General features: G+C 50.6%; 3 protein-coding genes and 1 long non-coding RNA gene across 5 annotated transcripts; 1 reads left to right on the top strand and 3 right to left on the bottom strand.

The window, feature by feature from the left end:
• Positions 1–697: 697 nt before the first annotated feature.
• On the bottom strand, positions 698–8,679 carry LOC114867487 (uncharacterized). The gene is made up of 3 exons (XR_008696515.1): positions 8,538–8,679; positions 1,437–1,777; positions 698–1,334 (listed from the first exon to the last, which is right to left on the bottom strand). It is a non-coding gene; the product is annotated as an uncharacterized LOC114867487 (long non-coding RNA).
• On the top strand, positions 1,285–10,255 carry hif1al (hypoxia inducible factor 1 subunit alpha, like). Its single transcript, XM_029170155.3, has 15 exons — positions 1,285–1,423; positions 5,125–5,315; positions 5,386–5,561; positions 5,779–5,863; positions 5,991–6,100; positions 6,320–6,504; positions 6,575–6,681; positions 6,814–6,961; positions 7,044–7,297; positions 7,379–7,533; positions 7,613–7,720; positions 7,800–7,960; positions 8,224–8,329; positions 8,566–8,695; positions 9,137–10,255. The coding sequence occupies exons 1-15, from the start codon at positions 1,389–1,391 to the stop codon at positions 9,202–9,204; spliced, it is 2,019 nt and encodes a 672-aa protein (XP_029025988.1). The 5' UTR covers positions 1,285–1,388; the 3' UTR covers positions 9,205–10,255.
• Positions 10,256–11,339: 1,084 nt separating this feature from the next.
• Positions 11,340–14,393, bottom strand: zgc:152863 (uncharacterized protein LOC562658 homolog). Of its 2 annotated transcripts, none has more exons than XM_029170158.3 (4): positions 14,165–14,393; positions 13,249–13,446; positions 12,515–12,665; positions 11,340–12,422 (listed from the first exon to the last, which is right to left on the bottom strand). In XM_029170158.3, exons 1-4 carry the CDS (start codon positions 14,256–14,258, stop codon positions 12,098–12,100), a joined length of 768 nt encoding a protein of 255 aa, XP_029025991.1. In that variant the 5' UTR covers positions 14,259–14,393; the 3' UTR covers positions 11,340–12,097. The 2 variants fall into 2 exon arrangements, with proteins under 2 accessions (XP_029025991.1, XP_040929235.1); XM_041073301.2 differs by having other exon boundaries at positions 11,340–12,419; positions 14,165–14,392.
• A 2,683-nt stretch (positions 14,394–17,076) lies between these two features.
• Positions 17,077–21,292, bottom strand: LOC114868321 (serine/threonine-protein kinase PAK 4-like). The gene is made up of 5 exons (XM_055514167.1): positions 19,443–21,292; positions 19,110–19,346; positions 18,659–18,876; positions 18,360–18,558; positions 17,077–17,112 (listed from the first exon to the last, which is right to left on the bottom strand). Exons 2-5 carry the CDS (start codon positions 19,308–19,310, stop codon positions 17,077–17,079), a joined length of 654 nt encoding a protein of 217 aa, XP_055370142.1. The 5' UTR covers positions 19,311–19,346; positions 19,443–21,292.
• Positions 21,293–22,056: the final 764 nt, after the last annotated feature.

Below are 22,056 nucleotides of genomic sequence, written 5' to 3'. Positions count from 1 at the left end.
TGTTTAAAACACATTTGATATAATAAACAATCAAATGCTGTTGTTAAGATATAAAAAATATAGAAGATTGTAAAGTTTGCTTTGTTATTACTTTATTAATCACTTTAATGGGCACCTTTTAGTGATCATTAAAGTGATGTTCAAATTCAGTTTTCTTGGTAACGTTATTTGTGTTACAGCAGCTTCGTGCGCCGTTCAGGATCGGTTTCTACATCTAACCACTATGTTACACGTTCATCCACGTTTAACTGGTTCACCCGGGTTCAAGCGGGTCCAGCTCACATACCTAACACATGGGGTGGGGTCATGTGACCCGCCGCGTGACGTCAGTCGCGTCAAGTTAACAATCAGTCCACACCGGAAACTGTCTCAACCATATCAATACTAATAATAAAAAATACTGTAATATAACACGCGTTAGTAATGACATGACGGCGTCATTATTGTCACCCTTAATCCTCTGCATGTTATTCTATTACACGTTATTCTATGGGTTAGGAGTATGTGGATAATAATAACTAAATCCCCAGCACACGCACATTCTGCTAAAAAAGAACTTCAGTACTAAGAACTAAACCAACAGGAGCAGCAGCAGGAGCAGGCTTTTAACAGAGTTTGTCCTAAATAAACAGTAGAAGGCCTCCGTTGTTGACCCACAGGGAAAGCTTTGGTTTTAGTTAGAAATAGAAGAAGCAGCTTCTTTGTAGATCGTTGTTTTTCAGTTGTTTAGCAGAATAACAACCAAACATTATCAGTGTAGAACAAACTCAGGTCCATTAAAGGTAAAAACAGCAGATCATTTAAATGCTCTCTTTGTAATTTGCTGACGTTCTCTGTTTAAAGCTGAGCTTGTGAAACACAACACAGGAGTCTTGTGTTTGTTTAGTTGAAGGACAAATTACATCATGTGTCCTACAACAAAATCCAAACAGATCTTTGTAAATGTTTGGCCACAAAACCCTTTCCACAGCTGAGCGTTTACATAAGATCTATTAAGACACTGCTGCATATGGTGATATAATCTGAAGTAGCAGTTGACAGGGTTTTTTCTTTTTTTCTTTTCTTTTTATAACTTTACAAAAAGTAGCAGTAGAGGGAAACTCATTTATAAAACATGTGGAACAAATCTGCAGCATGTTAAAATACTTTTTCTCAGTTTGATTTCTTATTGTAGTACTTATTGTAGTAATTGTTGCAGTATTTGCCGTAGAATTTACTAACCTATTATCGTAGGTTGTGGTCAATTTCAGGTCATAGTGCTTTAATTAGAGCTTCAAGTCTTTTACTTTGAACTCAGAAACAGCCCGGAAGTAGCGTCACGTCGCAGCTGCACTCTGAAGGATAAACAACAATAAAGCAGAAACTGGGATTCAACGGTCAGTTTCAAAATGGACACGAAAGACGAGGCTGTGGAGATGAAACGGTAAGAAAGTCACCTAGTTAAATGAACGGAACATTAACGCGCGAGGCTTCGTTTCAGACCGCGCCGGTCTGTTGTGTTTCATTGTGTTCGTTGCAACTTTGCGACTCCTGGTGAGAAGCGAACGAGGCGACGGCGCGAGGCGGCCGCTGCGTCGAGCTCGTGCCCGCGGACAGTCCTCCTCGAGCCGCGTGCATTTCAGCACGAGGCGTTAGAGGCGTCTTCAATGGGCCGTGCGGTTCCGAGCAGTGAGTCCGGAGAGAAGCAACCAGCAGCAGTTTGTCACCGACAGGTCCAAGATGGAGGCGTCGGCGTCAAACGCTGACCGTTGTTTGGAAGTGCGTTAGCGGCCACGAGCTGCAAACACACATGATGATGATAATAATTATTATTATTAATAATAATAACAATAATAATCGGAGAATGTTCCAATGATCAAGCAGAAAGACCCAGTCTGGGACCACATGCACCACCGCAGACGCCTCCACATGGTTTTACTTTAACCGAGCCGGTGTTTAACACAAAGTAAACATTAGACCTCGACAAACGAAGAGCTGAGTGTGTTTATTTATGTTTCTATGTCTCATATTTGTTGTCAGTGCAGATTTTTAGAACCACTGCTGTACGAATTAGGTCAAGAATGTAAATTCTTGAATGCATTGAGGCGTTGACGTTAAACCGTAGTTGTGTAGTACTCCCAGAGGTGGAACAACACTGCCAAGAAAGCTGCTCCGGACCGGTTCCGGTTCTGGAGCAGGTTTGTTACTGTTGGCACTGAAGTGTGTCTGCGTCCGTCTGAGAAGCGGCAGCGATGCTTTATTCTGAGTCACGCGCGTTCCTCTGTGCAGAACTAAAGCAGTGACTGAATGAGAACACAGCTGATCGCAGCACAACTGTGTGTGTGAACATGAGCATTGGAACATTCACCGGTTCAGAGCAGTGTGCGCGCGCGCGTGCTCCTCCCCCTCCTCCCGGGGAACAGTGTGTTCCAGCGTGAGCGGTGCAGCGTTGTGTCGTTGGACTCTCCTCCTCTGGCGTCTCCTGCTTTTCCCTGTGTGCATCTCCGTGCAGGACATTGTGTTCTGGTTGCATGTCAGTCTACACACATCTATTACACAGATGTGTGTCAGTGTGTGTCTCTGCTGCTGCTTGCGTCCACTAACCACACACACTTGTTTTTGGTGCACAGCATAATCAGACGTTTGTATCTCTGTTGAGTAATAAGGTTCTGCTCTGAGGCCAAGGACGCCGTGTTCTGGCAGGTTTCCTGTGTGTGTGCGTGTGTGTGTGTGTCTGTGTGTGTGTGTGTGTGTGTGTGTCTGTGCGTGTCTGTCTGTGTGTGTGTGTGTGCGTGTGTGTGTTTGTGTGTGTGTGTGTGTGTGTGTCTGTGCGTGTCTGTCTGTGTGTGTGTGTGTGCGTGTGTGTGTTTGTGTGTGTGTGTGTGTCTGTGCGTGTCTGTCTGTCTGTCTGTCTGTGTGTGTGTGTGTGTGTGTGTGTGTGTGTGTGTGTGTATTATGTTTTCAGATCAGCTCTGTGACACTTGAGCGGCGCCGTTTGACGCGTGGGGCTGATTTTAACCCTCGTGCTGCATCAGACGCATCAGAGGTTGAGCAGCAGAAAAGAAGCCAGTTTCTCCAGTGCCTCACGGACTGGTTTGACTGGAGTCTCTGCTCGGAGCTCCTTCAGCATTTACTGCCACGCGACCCCCGGTCCTGACGGGTTTGAAGCGTGGGGAAGTGAACTTTAACTTGTCGAGCGTCTGAAGCCGAATGCCAGAGTCCACGGTTGAGCAATGATTCTGTGGTTATTTTCCATCTCTGCTTTTAGCGCTTTGGCCTCGTTCTATGTGCCTGTTAACCGCTTCAGGGCCTGAACGTCTCCGCTGACCTCTCGGGGGTTGTTGACCCACGGGCCCGTCCCAGCACGGCCTCATGCTGGTTCCTGTGTGTGTGTGTGTGTGTGTGTGTGTGTGTAACATGCGTCACATCTGATCTGTGATCTGCCATCGTCTTTTAGCTGCACTCTCTCTCTGACGATCCTCAAATAGAAAGATTCTTTTGGCTTGACCGAGATGTCTGGTATCAGTTTGCACACGTGACCTTTTGCGTGGTACATGTAGCGTGTGTGTGTGTGTGTGCGTGTGTGGTGAGGAGCCTCCTCGTCTACTCATTTACACTGACTGTGCTGTTGCTGCTCGACAGACAAATAGAAGAAGAAGAAGAAAGCCTTTATTGGTCGTGACCACATACACTGTAACAATGAAAGCGGTCCCCTGCATTGAACCCTAAGGCGCAGGGACGGTCTGGGACTTAAAGAAGAGCTGAGACCAGACGGGGCCCAGTACGAGCACTGAACCTTGATTTGAGACTTAAGACTGTTACTGCTCCTCAGAGTGGATCTGCTCCCGAACTGTCGGGTCGCGTAAGGTCAAAAAAAAAGAAATAAAACTGGTTTGAATTTTAAGATGCAAAGTGTCTGATTGAATAAAACGCTTTCTGAAAACGGACTGCGCTGGAACGTGGGATTAGAGCAGATCCACCGGCCGACGCCCGGATCAGGGCCGCTAGAACAATGAGGCTTCTCGGCCTCCAGCTGCAAAGCCCGGTTTAAACTACACTCTAGTCTGCGAGCGGACATTTGTTGCAGTAAATAACCTGAAGAACTCCGTTAGTCAGAGAAGCTCTGGAGCAACAAGCGTGTGAAGATGGGACGAAGTCAGAGCTGCAGCTCGGCTGCAGAAGCCGGAGGAGAAGCTCCGCTCTCTGGGGGAGAGGGAAACTCGCCGTAAATGTCAGAACTGATCCAGGTTCTTGTTCATTTCACCACAGCGAGCCGAGCTGGGTTTCCTCCTGGTTCTGTGCGTTTGGAGCTAGTGGCCACAGGTCGGCTCAGGAATGGGAGGCATTCGCTGCAGGCCATCGGCTGAAATGGACCAGGACAGGCCGTCAGCGGGCCGGCCCGGTACCGGGCCGGTACCGGGCCGGTACCGGGCCGGTACCGGGCCCGGGCCGAGAGGAGCACAGCCTGACAGCTGGATCAGAGATCAGCGCGCGTGTGCTCATTGCTGACCTTTGTTTTGAAGCCGTAATGTGGATGAATGTGTGGTGAACTGTTCACCTCGCCGTCGGCGGGAACATTGTGTTCTGCTCCAGAAGCTGCAGCCGACGCTGACGCAACACGTTGTTTTCACTCGAAGGTTGAGCAAGTGATGAATGTTTGTGTGTTTGGTTGAGCAGACGACGATGTTCAGATCAGCTTTGCTGCAAACGCATCAGTGACTGGTTCTGGAGTGCGGTCCGTTCTGGTTGTGACTGGTCTCCACCCAGTAAACACCGTACAACATACGAGCTCCTTTCAATGGGTTTAATGGTAACTTCTGACAGGATGCAGTCGAAGCTCCGCCCTAAAACGCTGCAGCAGCTGATTCATTGACAGTCATTCACTTTGTTCCCGCTCTTTCTCTATGTATCGACGGACTTTGTTGTGACTCACGTCGGATGCGATGCCGCCGTGCCGCCTCCTGCTGTGACCGGGGCTGAAGTGAAGCCTGCTTTGGCCGGAGGCCGCGTGGAGCAGCGCTGGGGGCGCGTGGGGCTCCGTCATGACCTCCTCCCACTGAGGATGGGAGAACCCTGGAGTGTTTGCTTTGTCCCGATCGCCTCCTTTTCCCTATTGGGCCCATAATGGAAACGTCTCCTCTGCAGGAGCAGCTCCGAGCAGAGGAAGCTGCGCTCGCGGGACGCGGCCCGGTGCCGGCGCGGGCAGGAGACGGAGGTGTTCTACGAGCTGGCGCGCACCCTGCCGCTCCCGCGCAGAGTCTCCACCCACCTGGACAAAGCCGCCATCATGAGAGTCGCCCTCAGCTTCCTGCGCATGCGGCGCCTCCTGCGACCCGGTGAGGAGCTCAGCAACAGACGGAGTCGCACGAGGCGGCGGCTGCTCTAATACGCTGCTCATTTCGACAGGTGAGGAGCACAAAGAGGAGGCCGACGTCCAGGAGGAGGAGGAGGAGGAGGAGGAGGAGGATCCAATGGACTGCTTCTACCCCCAGGCTCTTGCTGGCTTCATCGTGGTGCTGTCAGAGGAGGGAGACGTGATCTACCTGAATGACAGCGTCAGCAAACACATCGGCATCACTCAGGTCCGTCGCGTCCACATCTTCCTCTGCAGCCTCTTATTACGGCCTCAGTCTGTGAGTGGAGCCGAGCGCGGCGGCGGCGGCGTCCTTCAGTCTATTCTCTGCTCAGATCAGAGTTTTCACTGATTCGCTGCCAAGCTGAAGCTCAACGCGATACGGACGTTTAGCCGGCGCCACGTTGACGTATGAGAGGTTGATGTTTGATGGTGTTTGTCCACAGCTGGAGCTGCTGGGTCAGAGCATCTATGACTTCGTTCATCCCTGCGACCAGGAGGAGCTCCGGGACCTGCTGGCTCCACGTCCAGGTCCGACACATGCTTCCTGATGATCCTCAGCAAACCTGGAATCAATGATTAAATCTATTCAGAACGAACCGAATGATGACGGAGGGCTTCATGAACCATGATGTTTGCTGTGATGTTGTGTCTTCAGGCCTCACTAAGAAGTCGCCGCTGCAGAGCGAGAGGAACTTCTTCCTGCGTGTGAAGAGCACGCTGACCAGCAGGGGGCGCACCGTCAACCTCAAGTCTGCCACATGGAAGGTGCAGTGGCCAAAGCAGACCGTCGCATACAAGCAGCTCTGTAGTGTTTGCAATGACAGCAGAAGGTGCTGCTGGGTTAGTTTTAGTGGGGACTGGATACACACTTTGGGCCAAGAACTTGTATTTGAGGCACATAAACCTTCTTAGCTGTAGCTCGGTGGTCTTGTTTGCCGGTGCTGGTGCCGGTGGACCCGACTCTGACCTCCTCTCCGTCCTCAGGTTCTCCACTGCACTGGACACATGCGTCCGTTCGGGGACGGCTCCACGTCGCCCCCTGCAGCCAGAGTGATGACGCTGCTGTGTGAGCCGGTCCCTCACCCGTCCAGCGTGGAGTTCCCTCTGGACTCGTGCACCTTCCTGACGCGCCACAGCATGGACCTGCGCTTCACGCACTGCGAGGGCAGGTACGCGGCCGGCGCCGGCGCCCGCGCACGGGGCCGAGGAGGCTCGTTCTGAAGCTGTGTCTGGTTCCAGGGTGACGGAGCTGGTGGGGTACAGTCCTGACGATCTGATTGGCCGCTCAGCGTACGAGTTGTATCACGCACTCGACTCCGACCACATGAAGAAAAGCCTGCACACGCGTGAGTGTCCCCTTCACAAAGGAAGTGGCTGGAATGCAGACATTGTGACTTTTTGAAGTTAGAGGATGTTAAGGTGTCTGTCTGTCTGTGTCTGTTTGTGCGTCTGTCTCTCTCTCTGCATCCTGTCTCTAGTCCTGTCCAAAGGTCAGGTGAGCACCAGCCTGTTCCGCTTCCTGGCGAACGGCGGCGGCTTCGTGTGGGCGCAGACTCAGGCCACCGTCCTCTACGGCAGCAAGACGTCGCAGCCTGAGGCCGTGGTGTGTCTCAACTTCATCCTCAGGTAGGTGGAGGCGTGACGCCGCTGTCCTGCGGCCGCGCTGGGCTCCTCCGCCTCACGCGCTGCCTGCTGTCGCCCCCTGCAGTGCGGTGCAGCAGCCGGGCGTGGTCCTCTCCGTGGAGCAGACGCGCTGCCGCCCTCAGCTGAAGGCGGAGCCTCCGTCACCAGCAGCTCCAGAGGGCGCGTGTGACCCTGAACGCCTCACTGCACCCGCTCAGACCGAGGACGCAGCTCCGCGTCCCAGCAGCGCTGCAGACGTGTTCCTGAAGCTGAAGGAGAATCCAGAGGATCTGGTGCTGGTGGCTCCGGAGGCCGGAGACGCCACGGAACCGCTGACGGGTCAGACGAAGCAGCCACTGCCTGCGTTTCAGCTCCGAGCTTCGTTCTGTTCCACTCATCGCCTCGTGTTCTGTCTGCCAGGTTTTGTTGAGCTGTCCTTTGCCAGTCCTCCCAGTCCAAACACGGTGCCGGACCACCCACAGGACCTGTGCACCCCTGAGCTGCTTCAGCTCCTCACTCCCATCTTCGACCCGGTTCTGCCGCCGTCACCGGCTTCCTCTCCGGTACCAGTTCTGGTATGAGCCCGACAGTGTTTCATTGTACTGCTAGAATAATGCGTGTTGGATGGAACTGTTGACGGTCACCGTCCCACAGAGCCCCTGCAGAGAGGAGGAGGAGGAGGAGGAGGAGATGGACACCAGCCAAGTGGAGAAGTTCTTTGCAGTTTGGCCAGAAGGTGGTGAACAGAGAGGCCCAACGCTGGTGAGATCTGAGCTCGTGATCAGCAGCTCCGCGTCCGGTCCAAACCTGCTGAGTCATGACTAACGCGTGTTCTCCTCAGGACATGGATGCGATGGATCTGGACATGTTGGCTCCCTACATCTCCATGGACGACGACTTCCAGCTCACCGTCCTCACTTCGCTGCCGGAGGACGACGCACGCGCGCCGTCCTCGCTGGAGACGTCCGCTACGAAAGCTGCGGCGCCGGGAAACAGGAAACGGTGAGAAGTGGGGTTAGCGCAGAACTCGATGCTGCAGGGGCTTAAACGCAGAACAGGCCTCCATGTTTACACTTGATTTGGAAGGTTCCAGATAAAATGCATTTTACGTTCACTTGCTGAGGTTCAGTTTGAGGTCCAGCCCGGTGCAGGGAGCGCATGACGTTTCGCCTGGTGGGACCTGGTCGTCCTGCAGGGGGCGCCAGAGGAACGCGAGCTGAGCTTCACGTCCACAGACCTTTTACATAAGTCTGTGCTCCCTTTAGGACCCACAACCCCGATGATGAGACGCAGCCGACGGTTCAGGACAAGAGGCAGAAGCAGGATCGTTCCACAGTAGAAGAGGAACTTCTGCTGAGCCACGGGCTGCTGGTGAGTAAAGAACTAAACGTTGAACCAAAAAGCAGATCTGGTGATTTGTTCCTTGAACTCTGTGTCTTAACAAACCATTTAACTGAAAATTTATATTCTAATTCAATGTTTTCTTGTATCAGTCTGTTTTTCCAAACTGTACGAATAATGTTCAGAATCACTTGATGACTGCGAACGTTGCTTTAGTGATTTCAGCTCACACACACACCTGAACAATGTTGAATCTTCAAATTCAGGACTGTTTGGAGGAAACTGACCAGTCTGATCTGATCCTGGACCTGGACCCGGGCCCAGGCCGACGAAGTCAGCTGCTGACGGACAGAGACCCGGTGTTAGGAGGCATCCAGGGTCTGTGTGACACTGCAGGTAGGATGAAGCATCACGTTAATACCTGGAACTGTTACGCGGCTACGAGAACCTCCTTTTGTAGCAGATCCGTCAGAATTCTGCAAACTCTGCATTCTGTACTGTCCCTGAATGTCTCATCAGGGCTTGAAAGCACTAGGTGGGTCACGTTAAAGTAAACCTGACTCACCGGGTCCAGTCCGTGCAGCTGCTTTCACACCTGGCAACACATCTGGATGCGACATGTCCCTCAGTTCATCCTTTCCAGGCAGCACATCTGTAGCAAAACGCTTTATCCTCACATTCTCCAAACCCTTTCCATTTCACACCTCGCCCAGAGGCTGCAAATCATTGTGTTCTACACATACTTGTTTGAGCTTAAAGGAACGGCAGATAGTGATGAGGCGTTCAGGGACAGTCAGAGTTCACAGTAGATGTGACCAGTGTTCTTCTGTCCTCCAGCTCTGATGAGGGGCGTGTTCCTGCCTCGACCCCCTGAGCTGTCGCCACTGCTGTTGTCCATGACTTGATGCAGCTCCAGTCAAGCGAGATTTGGCTCGACTTCGACACATGAAGCGAGAAAGTGGTCACAGCATCTGTCTGCAAACACAAACACGCACACACACACACACACACACACACACGAAGACCCGCCTCCATGCTGTAAGGTCTTCTGAACCAGGACCGTCACCTATGTTTTATTTCATGGACATCACTGTGAACCCTGAGCCGATGATCAGGACAAAGTCGCTTCCAACCTCTCGATGCTCGTTCGTCCGTTCTTCCAAATGAACGCTATCGCAGAAGATAAATCCTTGCGGTGGATCTGTTGTGGAGACAGCAGGTGGTGCTAATTTTAAATCCTACGTGGGTTAAAGGGGGAAAAACCTGGAAGCATTTTTCTGTGCAGCTAAGTTGAATTCATTGCTTTTCAGTTTATTCCCGGTTCATTCGTGCGTGAACAACGTGCTCTGGTCACAAACTGCATCCAACCAGCGGCTCAGTGGCAGCGTTCATCCAGTGGCAGATTCTTACCTCTTTTTTTACATTTATGCTAAGACTTTTATAATGAATGCAATTACTACAAACTTCTTGAGTCCAGAATGGTCTGTGAATTCCTCATGCCGTTTGTTTTACTCTACCTGAATGCCAGACGGGTGGGGTTTACTAACACTCCGATGTGAATGCGTAATAAAACTATTGATGTAGCATTTCAGACACTTTGACTGAATGTTTCCCTCCAGTTGTGGCATCAGGGACGATTAAGACGAACGCTGCAGGTTTGAAGCAGCTCTATCTGTCTGTTTTTAATGACTTTACTGTATAACTTGATTTTAATTGATCTGACTGTAGTTCTATGATGAAACACTAGTAATGTTTGGGTTTGCTGGTTTAGTTACTTCAGCTCAAACTGTCCTGAGTTCAGAACTGTTATGTGGGTTTGTGCCTTTGGTCGTCCTCCGTTTGAACCCGTTACCTACTAACATGTTCTGAACCAAACGTCCCTGCTCATTTACAGTAAGTGTCATGTATTTCCTTTTCTCTTCTCTGTATTAAGCTGAATAAAGCTGTTGACGCAGACGTTTGTGACATTCACCGCATTCATTGAGAAGCAGCTTTTCTTTAGTCCGGGTGAAACATCAGAGCGTATCATTGCAGAATCTAAGTCAAGTCTGTTAATGAACCAGTGAAGGTCAAAGCTTCAGGACGTCAGTGCATTAAGTATTTGATGAGACAGAAAGTCGACCAACCTAGCGTTCGTCCTCGCGCTGGAGGGAGGAAACCCGGCAGCTCCCGGGTCGCGTACTGAGCTCTGCTCCGCTTGGATTGGTCCACGCCGAGTTTCATTCTCTTCCACCAACCTGACCTTTGACCTTTGTCATCAGCTGTGGGCAAAGCTGAGGAAGATTGACACTAAGTGTGAATCTGTGGGAGAAAAACATCTGACTGTAAACTCACCAGTTACACAATCTCTGGTGTCACCATCTGAAACATCCTGTAAAGAAACTGAGTCGAGGGGAAAAAACCTTGAAGCTCTTGAAGCAGTGTCATCGTTGTTCCTGGTAACGAAGCGTCACTGTGTTTCCCCTCTTATGCAACTGAGTGAGTGGCCGTTTGTCGTCCGTCCGCGTCCAGGGCTAGCAGCACGAAGGAGCTCGGACGGAGCATAGAAACGAACAGCATCCGTCTGAACACTCCTGCTTCACGAAACGCGTCCACGCTTCGAGCCGTCAACCTCCTGCTAACGTCAACGTCCCCACACAGGAAGCTGCCGTTTCATCAGGCGCCGTCAGAGTTTCCAGGCGTCCTGGCTTCACGGCCCAACCTTCTGGCCCCGTCCTCACTCTGATCACAACTTCTGCTCTCGGTCAAACTGGACGTTGGCCTCGTACAGTGAAAGCGGAGCACCAGCACCAGGACTGATTCAGCTGTGACTGAGGTTCAGGCTGACTGGATCCGACTCCTCCAGTCAAACTCAACTACAGGAAGCGACAGCGGCAACGTGTGACGTCTTATCAGCTTTCCTCTCTCACCCACAGCAACACTTTGGTCTAGAACCGTTTCCTTTTTAGTGGCACAAATAACGGACAGAGCAAATTTGGAAAACGTGTGGTTTGACGAGAGCAGGTTCACTCAGGTGACGACAATTAACTCCCACAGAGCATCAGATAAAGAACATTTATTCCTCGAATTCTGTGCAATAATACGATATACAAATAGTCATTCTGTAAATATTACATTCCATATATTACTAAAGATTTGTCACAAAGTTTAACATTAAATACATTCATGGTCTGAAGGCGTCGGTCGCTGTGCAGTCAAAGCAGCAGCCAGTTCAGTAAAAGCACTTCTGTGTCTCCACGGGTGTGAAATACCTGCAAAACCATTTCAGCCAGAAGCTAAAACCCGAAGAAAAAGGGGTTTTGATTCAAATCCATCAAAACATTGGTTCACTCCACATCAACACTTTAAAGCCGGTTTAGTTTCCGAACATTTAGCTGTTACACAAAATCAAGTGTGATTTAAGTCAACGGCAAGCTGCCGTTTGAAAGCTTCACTGGGTGTTAGTGCAACAACACGTGCACAAAAGCTGCACAAACAACTGATGGAAAGGCTGTGGAGCCGGTTGCCATGGAAACACGGGCTGACTGTGGAGGGAGCCTCGACCGGCCCGTCACCGACGTCGTTCTGTGCTTCTTATTTACATTCTCATGTACAAGTGAAAGAGCAGACGCTCCGGTTCCGCTGTCACAGACGCTCCAACGGAACCCGACCCGTTTCAGTTCAGGGCGCGAGCGACGCGTGAGCCCGGCGAGCGGCAGCCAGTCAGGGAAAGTGCAGGCGGCGCAGGGTCTGCTGTCAATCACAGCAGGGGCAGCTGGGTCGGCCGGGTCGACCCCACCCGACCCGCCCCCCCGTCAGTCAGGTGTCCTTGTCCTGTGAGAGCGCGTCCCCGTCGCCCGTCCGCTCTCTGCGATGCGGCGCCGGGACCTCCTCGTACGGCGGCGGCGGCGCGGAGTCGGGGCTCTGGCCGAGCAGCGGCCGGTGGCTGCCGTCGGCCTGGTGCCCGTGGGGCGCCGGCGGGCGGCCCGGAGCCTCCTGGGACAGCAGCAGCTGGGTGGGACCCGGCGCCGAGCAGGCGGGGAGCCGCTGGCCCCAGCTGCCGTACACGGCCTCCTCGTAGGACGGCAGCGGGACCGGGAGCCCGTCCACCATCAGGTCCAGCTGGTCCGAGGAGCGCCGGCTGCTGGGACAGAGAGGACCACGCACCGTCAGACCAGTGGGACCAGTAGGACCAGTAGGAGCCTGCACAGGTCAGGAGCGGGATCGCGTTCTTACCCGTGTGATTGACAGGGGTAGAGGCGGGACTTGACCACCAGGCAGGCGGTGGTGGTGAGCAGGAAGATGGAGACGCCCACCGCCGTGGTGGCCATGCTGGGCATGGAGTCACCGGGCCGCTCGTCCGGCTCCTTCTGGACCTTGGGCCCGTCTGAGGAGGAAGAGGTGTTAAACATCTGTACAACATCTGCTGGAGAGTCAGTCACTGAACTGATCAGAAGCTTTGATCTTCATGGACCCTGACTGACTGTGGGGAAGCAGGGTTTCTGCCTGTTTGGGTGTATTTGTCTCTTTCCGTGAGGCTCCGTCTGCGTCAGCACCAATTGGTTCTAATGGTTATGACGGCGACTTTGCCCACTTCCTCCTTCTGCTCCGTCTTCCTGTTGCACAGCGAGTGATGACAGAGGAAGGAACTGGTCGGGGGAAGGTTGGTTCTTCTTCCTCTGCACAGTGTGATCGTGTCTGTTAAGTAGGTCAAAGGACAGACGGAGCGGCGGCTGCTGCTCAGATCCGGCCTCAGACTTAATCACTGATACCGACCCAGAACCCAGAGGTGGGAGAACCTCACCGTGACCCAGGCTCAACGCACTAGTTTAAGTCCAACATCTGCTTATGGTGAGGAAGCAGATTTCAGCGTTGCTCTGCAGTAACGGAACTCAGGACGTGTTCCCTCAGTGAACCGTGTCTGTATCACGGTTCCACATTAGAACCGTGACCCTGAACTTCGGACTCACCTTTGGCCGGGACGCAGGCGGGGATCGGGGGCTGCCACCTGCCGTGTTGACACCTGGACACTCGGACCTTGATGTGGTATCCGGGCTCGCAGAACAGATGGATGGAGCTCTTCTGGGGGAACCCGCGGCACGGAGACGGGTCGCAGCGGAACCCTCCATGTTCTGGCACCAGAGGGTGCGAGCAGTTGCTCACTCTGCCTGCAGAAACACAGGTGACACCAACATGAGCGGCTCTGACCTCACAGTTCTCAGGATTCAAACTACATTTCCCATAACCCCCCTGGTCCTTTGTTTTCTTTGGCTTTGGGAAGAACATGAGACATTTACTCTCTCCTTCGTTCCACCAGCTGTCACTGCCCGACACATTTAGCTCCGTTTGCTTGGCCACAGTCACTTTGTAGCCAGTCATTTTAGCTGGAGAACGAGGAACCAAGGTGTGTGTGTGTGTGTGTGTGTGTGTGTGTGTGTGTGTGTGTGCTTTCTGCTTCTGATGGAGGAGATTGTGAGTGAGAGCAGCAGATGCTGGGACTGTGAACACTCCCTGTTGAAGCACCAGGAGCTGCTTCAGCAATGTGATTTTTAAAAGTCAAAGCAAGAAACCGATGAATAATTACTATTTAGATTCAAACATTTGTTATAAAAGTGCAGGAGTCTGATAAAATAAGAGGAAGATGATGGTTTTAAATCCCCAAAACAGCAAACTCAACAGAAACCACCACGACATCCTGCAGCGAGTCTACAGATCAGCCAGCGTTTCGCAATCACTCAGACAGAAGTAGTGAAATTAATGCAGTCCTTCAGTAAACATTGCTGCTGCGGTAAATCACACCTGTGAAACGTCACAAACAGACCATTTGGAAGGAATCAGCGAAACGCAGCGCCTTCAGTCAAACTAGCGTGGGGTCGAAGGTCGTACCTGCAGCCAGGAGCGGTAAGGAGGCCACAAGGAGGAGTCCACAGCCCAGACGGAGGCGTCCACATGCCCACGGGAGAGAGACGCACGCCGACATCCAACCAGACGTCCTGAAGACAAGACAAGAGTCAGCGACGACTGAGCTCCACACACAGCGAGCGACCTGCTCAGTCAGGACGCGAAAGCAGAAGGCAAAGACGGAGTCCCGACATCCGAAAAGTGACAACAGTGTGCAGAGAGAGAGAGAGAGAGATGCAGAGAGAGAGGCAGAGAGAGAGAGAGAGAGAGAGAGAGAGAGAGAGAGAGAGAGAGAGGCAGAGAGAGAGAGAGAGAGAGAGAGAGGCAGAGAGAGAGGACGCGTCCCACAGTTAATGGCTTGGTATTAAAAGCATAAGGAGCTCCAACAACTGTAAATTACAACTAGTGGGTATGTGGAGAACGGGAATAACAGCGTCTTCATTCGCAGACAGATCGCAGGATTGTGGCTTTCAGATTTTTGTGTTTGCTAATATTTTCTGGAAGCTGTGTTAGAGGACAAGCAGAAAGTGGAGCTCTTACCTCAAACACCTGGTCTCAAAGTAAAAGTAACCAGAGCAAGGCAGGAAGTAAAATAATTGACCGTAGCATTAGTACAATTATGTTCATGCCAGGTTAAGAGGAGATGTGACAGATATCAGCACGGTGACAACGTGACTGCGCTGCTCTGACTTTTCCTGAGACGGCAGGTGCTGGGGAACAGGTGAGACTCCAGGCATTTAATGAGCACAGCTAGCGACAGGTGTTTAACCTGGGCCCCGGGGCTCAGACACTCACCCTCCTCCACGTCTCGTAAAATGAGGGCAGCAGGTGTCTGCTCCTTATTACCCCTTACTCAGAGGTAGATGAAAGTATAGAAAGATAAAAAAAGCACAGAAAAACAAAAAGCTGACATATCTGTTAATCCTAAATGGTACCGTTAAATCTGTCAGGACAAAGCCTGTTCACTGATCCCAGGTTACAGTGGGAATTCATACAGATGTTAGCGATGGGTCGATCTGATGGGTCTGACCCCTGACCCCTGCCCACCCAAACAGCTCACAGTTCTGAACCATCCACTAAACAAGCAGCTCCCTCCTAAACAACATTCACTTCACCTCCAGCCTTCGATCTGTCCATCTCCACCCCTTTTATTCTCCCCGTTCCTCCCGCCCGCCTCCCATCTTTCTCCCTCTCTGTCTCCTTGCTTTCTCATTTCCACTCGTTTGTGCCTGGCTGAACAGTGAGAAGCCTGTCGGATCCGAGGGCCACAGTCGAGCTGATGAGCTCTGGATGAAGCTGCTGTCCTCTGGCCTGATTCAACTATTGTACATGGGTGGTCTGCACTTGGAAGGACACCATCAGTCACAACATACTTCGGATTTGCAGTGATACAGCCGACTGTGAAATGGTTCAGAACCATCTGAAGCGTGAGTTTAAAGACATGGAAAAATGTTTAAACAACACAGATTGTAAATTGTCATCAACATAACGAGCAAGAAATGTATCTGCAGTCTGTAAACAAAGGTAATATAAACGAAAAAACTGTCAACATGACGAAAAGCCAGAACCAATAATCTAATACTGGGTCATTTTAGATAAACGGCTGTTAATACAAAACTTGTTTTATTGTGTTATCTTCCAACATAATACGTTTTCCTGTCCTACTCATGATCAGCATGAAGAATATTTGAAGAGGAAAAGTTGATGTTGACCTTATACCACAACAGAAGTCTTGATTTTAAGGTGTTCTTCATAAGACCTCAGGAACATTATTCTCCAACACCTTATTGAATTAACACACCACTCAATGTAAGTGCAGTACAGCACCATCCACCCAACAATGAGCGCATGCTTACAAATATCATTTGGCTCTAATGGTTTTCTGGCAGAGGTTCCATTCAGACATACCTGTGATAATTATCCCTCTAAGACAACGCTCATGTAAACACACTTCAACCAAGTTAAAAGGATCCTCGGCTTCAGAGAATGACAGCTTATTACATCAATTTGTAGTGAGGCAGAAACCCGTGTTATCACTGTTGCAGCTTTTCTACAATAAAATATGAAGTAAAACCTATTTACATCATCATGTCTTCTATATAAAACCAGGCATTTACCAAAGTTAAAGGCTCAATATGTAACAAACTGACTTGACACTTACAGTGTAGTTCCAGTTCTGATTTAAGTTATCACATGTTGGAAGCCTTTAAGTGTTGACTCGGTCTCATCTAATACAAAACAGATGTTTTAAGATCTTGGGAGCACTTTAATTAATGCACAAGAAATCCTCTTGCTTGCATATAAAGCACAAGTAAGAGTTACACACAAAACGTTTACAGCCAATCGCGTCAGGAACTGAGGCAAGAGCCACTAAATGAGGGCTGTGTGCTGCCAGCGAGTCAACGGCCGAGGCAAACTGAACCCAACACAAAGACAACAACAGCAGTTTTCAGGTGGCAATCTCTCACACTACACTCACAGGTGACCTCCACCAAGCCCAGCAATGACCTCGAAGACAAAGCGATTTACAAAGGGAGACACCAAATTGCAGGCAGTGGCGTCCATGTTAGCGCTGTGTTGTTGTGAGCTCTAACATTAGCTCTCTGCTGCTGATCAGGGGTGATAATTAATAGCCTGCTCTCACACAAGGCAAACACACACAGCTCTCACTCCGTTTCCCAGATTTATAAGTGCTGTGCAAACAAACTACTCGGTCTGACCTTGGAGCTGCCCACTGCTCAGTTTTGTCTACTAGTTCAGTAGTTAAGAACTGAAACTGTCCCATGAAGTGGAGCGGGTTCACTGACAGCCACTCTGATGGGAAGTGATCAGTGAGAACATCAGAATGTTATGAATTTACCATGAGCGTCCACAGTTGTGCCTTTTACATCTCACATTCACTGGAGACAGAGGTTGACCTTGGTGTGAACAGCCTGTACACAAATGGGGACAATTCTACATGAATCACGTTTCATTTTGGAGGCGTGGTATGACTGAATGAAATCTGGTAGGACAAGTCTGGGAAGGAAAAACACAATGAACTTAAAATTGATGACTTCACCAACTAATACAGACGAGCATCTCGGGCCGAATGTGAACAGAACCGACTGACGTCCATAAACAGAGCTGCAGGTTTGACACGAATAGATAAAAAAAATAAGTATGAGAGAAATTTCAATTAGGTTTAATTAGTGGCACTCTGCTCAAACATAACTGTGTTCATCTAGAGCAGGAAGTCAAAACTAGGCTTTTTGTTAAAAACTAAAATAATAAAACTGAGCAAAACAAGCTTCCTGCCCATGAGAATGCGTGTATTGCACTTCCTAGTGAGTTAGACTGAATCAAACACTCACACTGACTCTGTGCTCCCCCTCACCGTCATGTGTCAACCAACCTGTGCACAGAGATGAGCTGGACGAGCGGAGGCCAGCGGCTGCCGACAGTCACACCATGACCGCCGCGCACCGGGGGCACCGGCACCGGGGGCCGGCGGCACCGGCACCGGGGGCACCGGCCAACGGGGGGCACGGGGCACGGCACCGGGGGGCACCGGGGGCACCGGCACCGGGGGCACCGGCCCGGGGGCACCGGGGGCACCGGCACAGACCCCCGTCCCCTCCACCCACACAGTGAACACAATGAAGTTATTGTGCTGACTCGCAGTTAATCCTCGCTGTGGGATTTTAACAACAGACTTGTGTTATGTGGCACCGATTAACTTTCGCTTGGCCCGATCACAAGTTCAGACTAAACTCAGGCTCAGGCGTCAAACTCACCGCAGCCCCAGGTGCTGTTTTAGCAGCAGCTACATCCATCCACCTGATCGCATGTCGGCAACGCGAGCGAGCGAGCGAGCGAGCGAGCGAGCGCCGGCTTCCCGCGACGCAAAGTTGTTTCGCGCGATGAAATCGGCGTCTTGGTTCGGTCGAGTCTCCGCCAGACGCGAACGGCCGCGGACCGGACAGAGTCCACAACAAAAGCCGTAGAGGAAGCCGAGGTCCCGCAGCTTCGCTCCGTACACGCAAGTGTGTCGCATTCCTATGGTTTCAGCAAAACGCGGCCCGTATCATGACTCACAGAAGGCGAGAGAGAGTGCGATTTAATTAAGGCTAAATCGTGGTCAGGCAAATAATGAAAAGTTAAAATGCTAAAGCTGAGGGTCTGGTTTCCATGTTCTCACCTGGTCCCTGTCCCGAGGTTCTCTATCTCTGTGGGGGGGAGGGGGAGGGGGAGGGCCAGAGCCCGGCCGCTCTCTGTGGGCCCTGCTGGGTTCTTGGCCCCTGGGCTGCTGCTGAGGCCGACCCTGGACGCCGTCCTCTCTCTGAGGAGGATGCACTGTGCGCTCAACTCCAGTTTGGTGTTCTGGTCTGGATCGATCTCTGAGAAGCAGAGAGATGTTCATCGTTATTGTGCTTAACACAAAAACATGTACAAGCAACGTTACGTCCGTCATAAACCCACGCTCCACCTGACTCTTACCGATCCTGTCTGTCGGACTGCGAGTAGTGTCTGTGGTGGGGGTCTCCGTTCTCCTGGCCTCTTCCTCCTCCTCCTGAGGAGCTCGAGTCCCGGCGAGGCTGAACGGGAGGGCTTCCTCGCCGCAGGGAGTTGGAACGCGTCACCGACATGGTATCAAACTCATCCAGCAGCCACGTCAGAGAGCCGTCCGCTCCCATCTTGGTGCCACGCACAATAGTCTGGAGGTTGTAGTGAAGAAGGCGTTGACATTATTTGACAGGATTAAAAAATACATACGCAATATCTTGACATTATTATTAAATGACTATGTAGCTTTAGTCTAGCAACAAATGATCGTTCTGGGGTCAGGATGCAGATCTGTTGACTGATTAGACGTCAGTAAATCTAACATTGGTCAAATAGCTGGACCTCAATGACTCCTTGTCTGTCGCTATGTATGGACTCGTCCCACCTTGCGTGGTTCTACAGTAGTGATGATAGTAGCGTCGATGAAGGGTTTCGGCCTTTTGGCCGTGTCTTCGATGAGCGACTGCCATTGCTGTGGCAACCCAACAAACTTCTGCTCCTGCTCATCAAAGTCCGTATGGACACGATGCTCGAAGTTAGACGGGGCAGAGATCTGGATACGAGACTTCTTCTTTTTGGTGAACATGACGGCGGATGAAGCAACTGCAGCCTAGCATCAGACCTGTGGTGGGTAAAGACAGAGGAGAGAGTATTACGCTGCGTTTCCATCGGATCTGGCTCTGCATCAGTCCGTCCTGATTTACAAACTCACACCCACAACGATAAAATGTTTGAAGTGTGTGGTAAACAAAGAACCCTCCACCAGTGGCATTGGCTTGTCATCATTCACAGCTCCAGAGTCTCTGAGCTCGGTTCAGGACAACAGATCCTGTGATCTGACTGTGACAGCTCCCTCCCTGCCACAGAGAACAGACGCCCACCCTACAGTGACTTAAAATACTTCTGACATGAATTTATCAGACAGATCTTTTTCCCAGTGCTGGTTTCTAAACAGACTGCTGGGTGACATTTTCCTTTGAGGACCAGGACTTGGACTGCGGGGCGTGGTGCTGTGGGTCCCACACAGAAGAAGATCGTGTGCTTGGTCCTCCACACTGAATATCAACAACAGGGACACAACACAGAACACATGCACATTAACATGCCCCAATACTATGACTGCTCTATGACTGCTGAATGTTAGACTGCTGGTCTGAACTGTCCGCTGCAGCTGTGTCACTGGGATTTAAGAGAGACACTCCCAGGAGTCAGGCCTCAAGTTCTGATACAGTCTTATGATTCCACAAACACAGTGAGCGGCCAAGTAAAAAATCAATAAAAAAAACACAGGAAGTTAGAAAAAGCAATGAAAAACGATGCATGCAGCGTTGGGGCGATCTGGGTGGGTCCTATGTTGGAGGGCGTGAGTCACACTCTGTTAATAAAGCCTTTCTCAGCGGGGGAGCTTGAAGCAGCACACGCCCTGGAACGGCAGCGAGGTCCAGGAACGGCAGCGAGCAGAGAATGTTCAGATCACATGCACATGTGTTACTACAGGCAGCAAAGCCAGCGAGAGATGAACACTTCTCAACCTATCCACCGACAACACTCTGGGTTTATGTGGCACAGACTCCAACGTTCAGATGAAGAACGATGTCCTCAGCAGGGTGTGTTTCCCTTAGAACTTAATTAGTAGCTCCACGTACCAATTACTTTTTATTATGCTGCCTTCATATTCATGGTCACCTATCGATTTAAAGCCAGTAACGATAAGAAAAGTGACAAATGGTTTATCTGTGACCGTCCAGCTGTTGGATTGCATCGACATTAGCCAACAGTCTCATACTGCGAGGTTACAACACTCGTGATAAATTCCTATTTCCAGCCGTAATGAATCTGGTGACAACTGGGAAAAAAGTGATATAAATCACTGTAGAACTATCATTAGTGTTCCACTGAGACTGCAATGCAATCAATCAGTGAACACTGCTGCAAAGACGGCGTCTGCTGCCTCCAGCCGTGAATCAGGGAGCACTGGAGTTAACTGAAGAACTAGGAGATAAAGCAGCGAGGGCATGCCTCCGACTGGTAGATGCATTACAGCTGGATGGACGAGGTCCCACAGTTAATGGCTTGGTATTAAAAGCATAAGGAGCTCCAACAACTGTAAATTACAACTAGTGGGTATGTGGAGAACGGGAATAACAGCGTCTTCATTCGCAGACAGATCGCAGGATTGTGGCTTTCAGATTTTTGTGTTTGCTAATATTTTCTGGAAGCCTGTGTTAGAGGACAAGCAGAAAGTGGAGCTCTTACCTCAAACACCTGGTCTCAAAGTAAAAGTAAACCAGAGCAAGGCAGGAAGTAAATAATTGACCGTAGCATTAGTACAATTATGTTCATGCCAGGTTAGAGAGGAGATGTGACAGATATCAGCACGGTGACAACCGTGACTGAGCTGCTCTGACTTTTCCTGAGACGGCAGGTGCTGGGGAACAGGTGAGCTCCAGGCATTTAAATGAGCACAGCTAGCGACAGGTGTTTAACCTGGGCCCCGGGGCTCAGACACTCACCCTCAGTCCACGTCTCGTAAAATGAGGGCAGCAGGTGTCTGCTCCTTATTACCACCTTACTCAGAGGTAGATGAAAGTATAGAAAGATAAAAAAAGCACAGAAAAACAAAAAGCTGACATATCTGTTAATCCTAAATGGTACCGTTAAATCTGTCAGGACAAAGCCTGTTCACTGATCCCAGGTTACAGTGGGAATTCATACAGATGTTAGCGATGGGTCGATCTGATGGGTCTGACCCCTGACCCCTGCCCACCCAAACAGCTCACAGTTCTGAACCATCCACTAAACAAGCAGCTCCCTCCCTAAACAACATTCACTTCACCTCCAGCCTTCGATCTGTCCATCTCCACTCCCCTTTTATTCTCCCCCGTTCCTCCCGCCCGCCTCCCATCTTTCTCCCTCTCTGTCTCCTTGCTTTGCTCCATTTCCACTCGTTTGTGCCTGGCTGAACAGTGAGAAAGCCTGTCGAGTCCGAGGGCCACAGTCGAGCTGATGAGCTCTGGATGAAGCTGCTGTCCTCTGGCCTGATTCAACTATTGTACATGGGTGGTCTGCACTTGGAAGGACACCATCAGTCACAACATACTTCGGATTTGCAGTGATACAGCCGACTGTGAAATGGTTCAGAACCAGATCTGAAGCGTGAGTTTAAAGACATGGAAAAATGTTTAAACAACACAGATTGTAAATTGTCATCAACATAACGAGCAAGAAATGTATCTGCAGTCTGTAAACAAAGGTAATATAACAGAAAAAACTGTCAACATGACGAAAAGCCAGAACCAATAATCTAATACTGGGTCATTTTAGATAAACGG

This window comes from Betta splendens, chromosome 13 (genome assembly GCF_900634795.4).
Source record: "Betta splendens chromosome 13, fBetSpl5.4, whole genome shotgun sequence".
NCBI lineage: Eukaryota > Metazoa > Chordata > Actinopteri > Anabantiformes > Osphronemidae > Betta > Betta splendens.
Note: the sequence above shows the minus strand (reverse complement) of the source record. Positions and strands in the feature narration are given on the sequence as shown.

Bases quoted from the DNA above. Each gene is read 5' to 3' on its own strand.
- hif1al (XM_029170155.3), top strand. From the start codon at position 1,389: ATGGACACGAAAGACGAGGCTGTGGAGATGAAACG. The intron at 5,864-5,990 runs GTCCGACACATG...TTGTGTCTTCAG, and splicing joins CCTGCTGGCTCCACGTCCAG to GCCTCACTAAGAAGTCGCCG. The intron at 6,505-6,574 runs GTACGCGGCCGG...GTCTGGTTCCAG, and splicing joins TTCACGCACTGCGAGGGCAG to GGTGACGGAGCTGGTGGGGT.
- zgc:152863 (XM_029170158.3), bottom strand. From the start codon at position 14,258: ATGTCGGCGTGCGTCTCTCTCCCGTGGGCATGTGGACGCCTCCGTCTG. The intron at 12,666-13,248 runs GTGAGTCCGAAG...CTTCCTCCTCAG, and splicing joins CGCCTGCGTCCCGGCCAAAG to ACGGGCCCAAGGTCCAGAAG. The intron at 12,423-12,514 runs GTAAGAACGCGA...TCTCTGTCCCAG, and splicing joins TACCCCTGTCAATCACACGG to CAGCCGGCGCTCCTCGGACC.
- LOC114868321 (XM_055514167.1), bottom strand. From the start codon at position 19,310: ATGTTCACCAAAAAGAAGAAGTCTCGTATCCAGATCTCTGCCCCGTCT. The intron at 18,877-19,109 runs GTGGGACGAGTC...TACAACCTCCAG, and splicing joins CTACTGTAGAACCACGCAAG to ACTATTGTGCGTGGCACCAA. The intron at 17,113-18,359 runs GTGAGAACATGG...ATTTGTGTACAG, and splicing joins AACCTCGGGACAGGGACCAG to GCTGTTCACACCAAGGTCAA.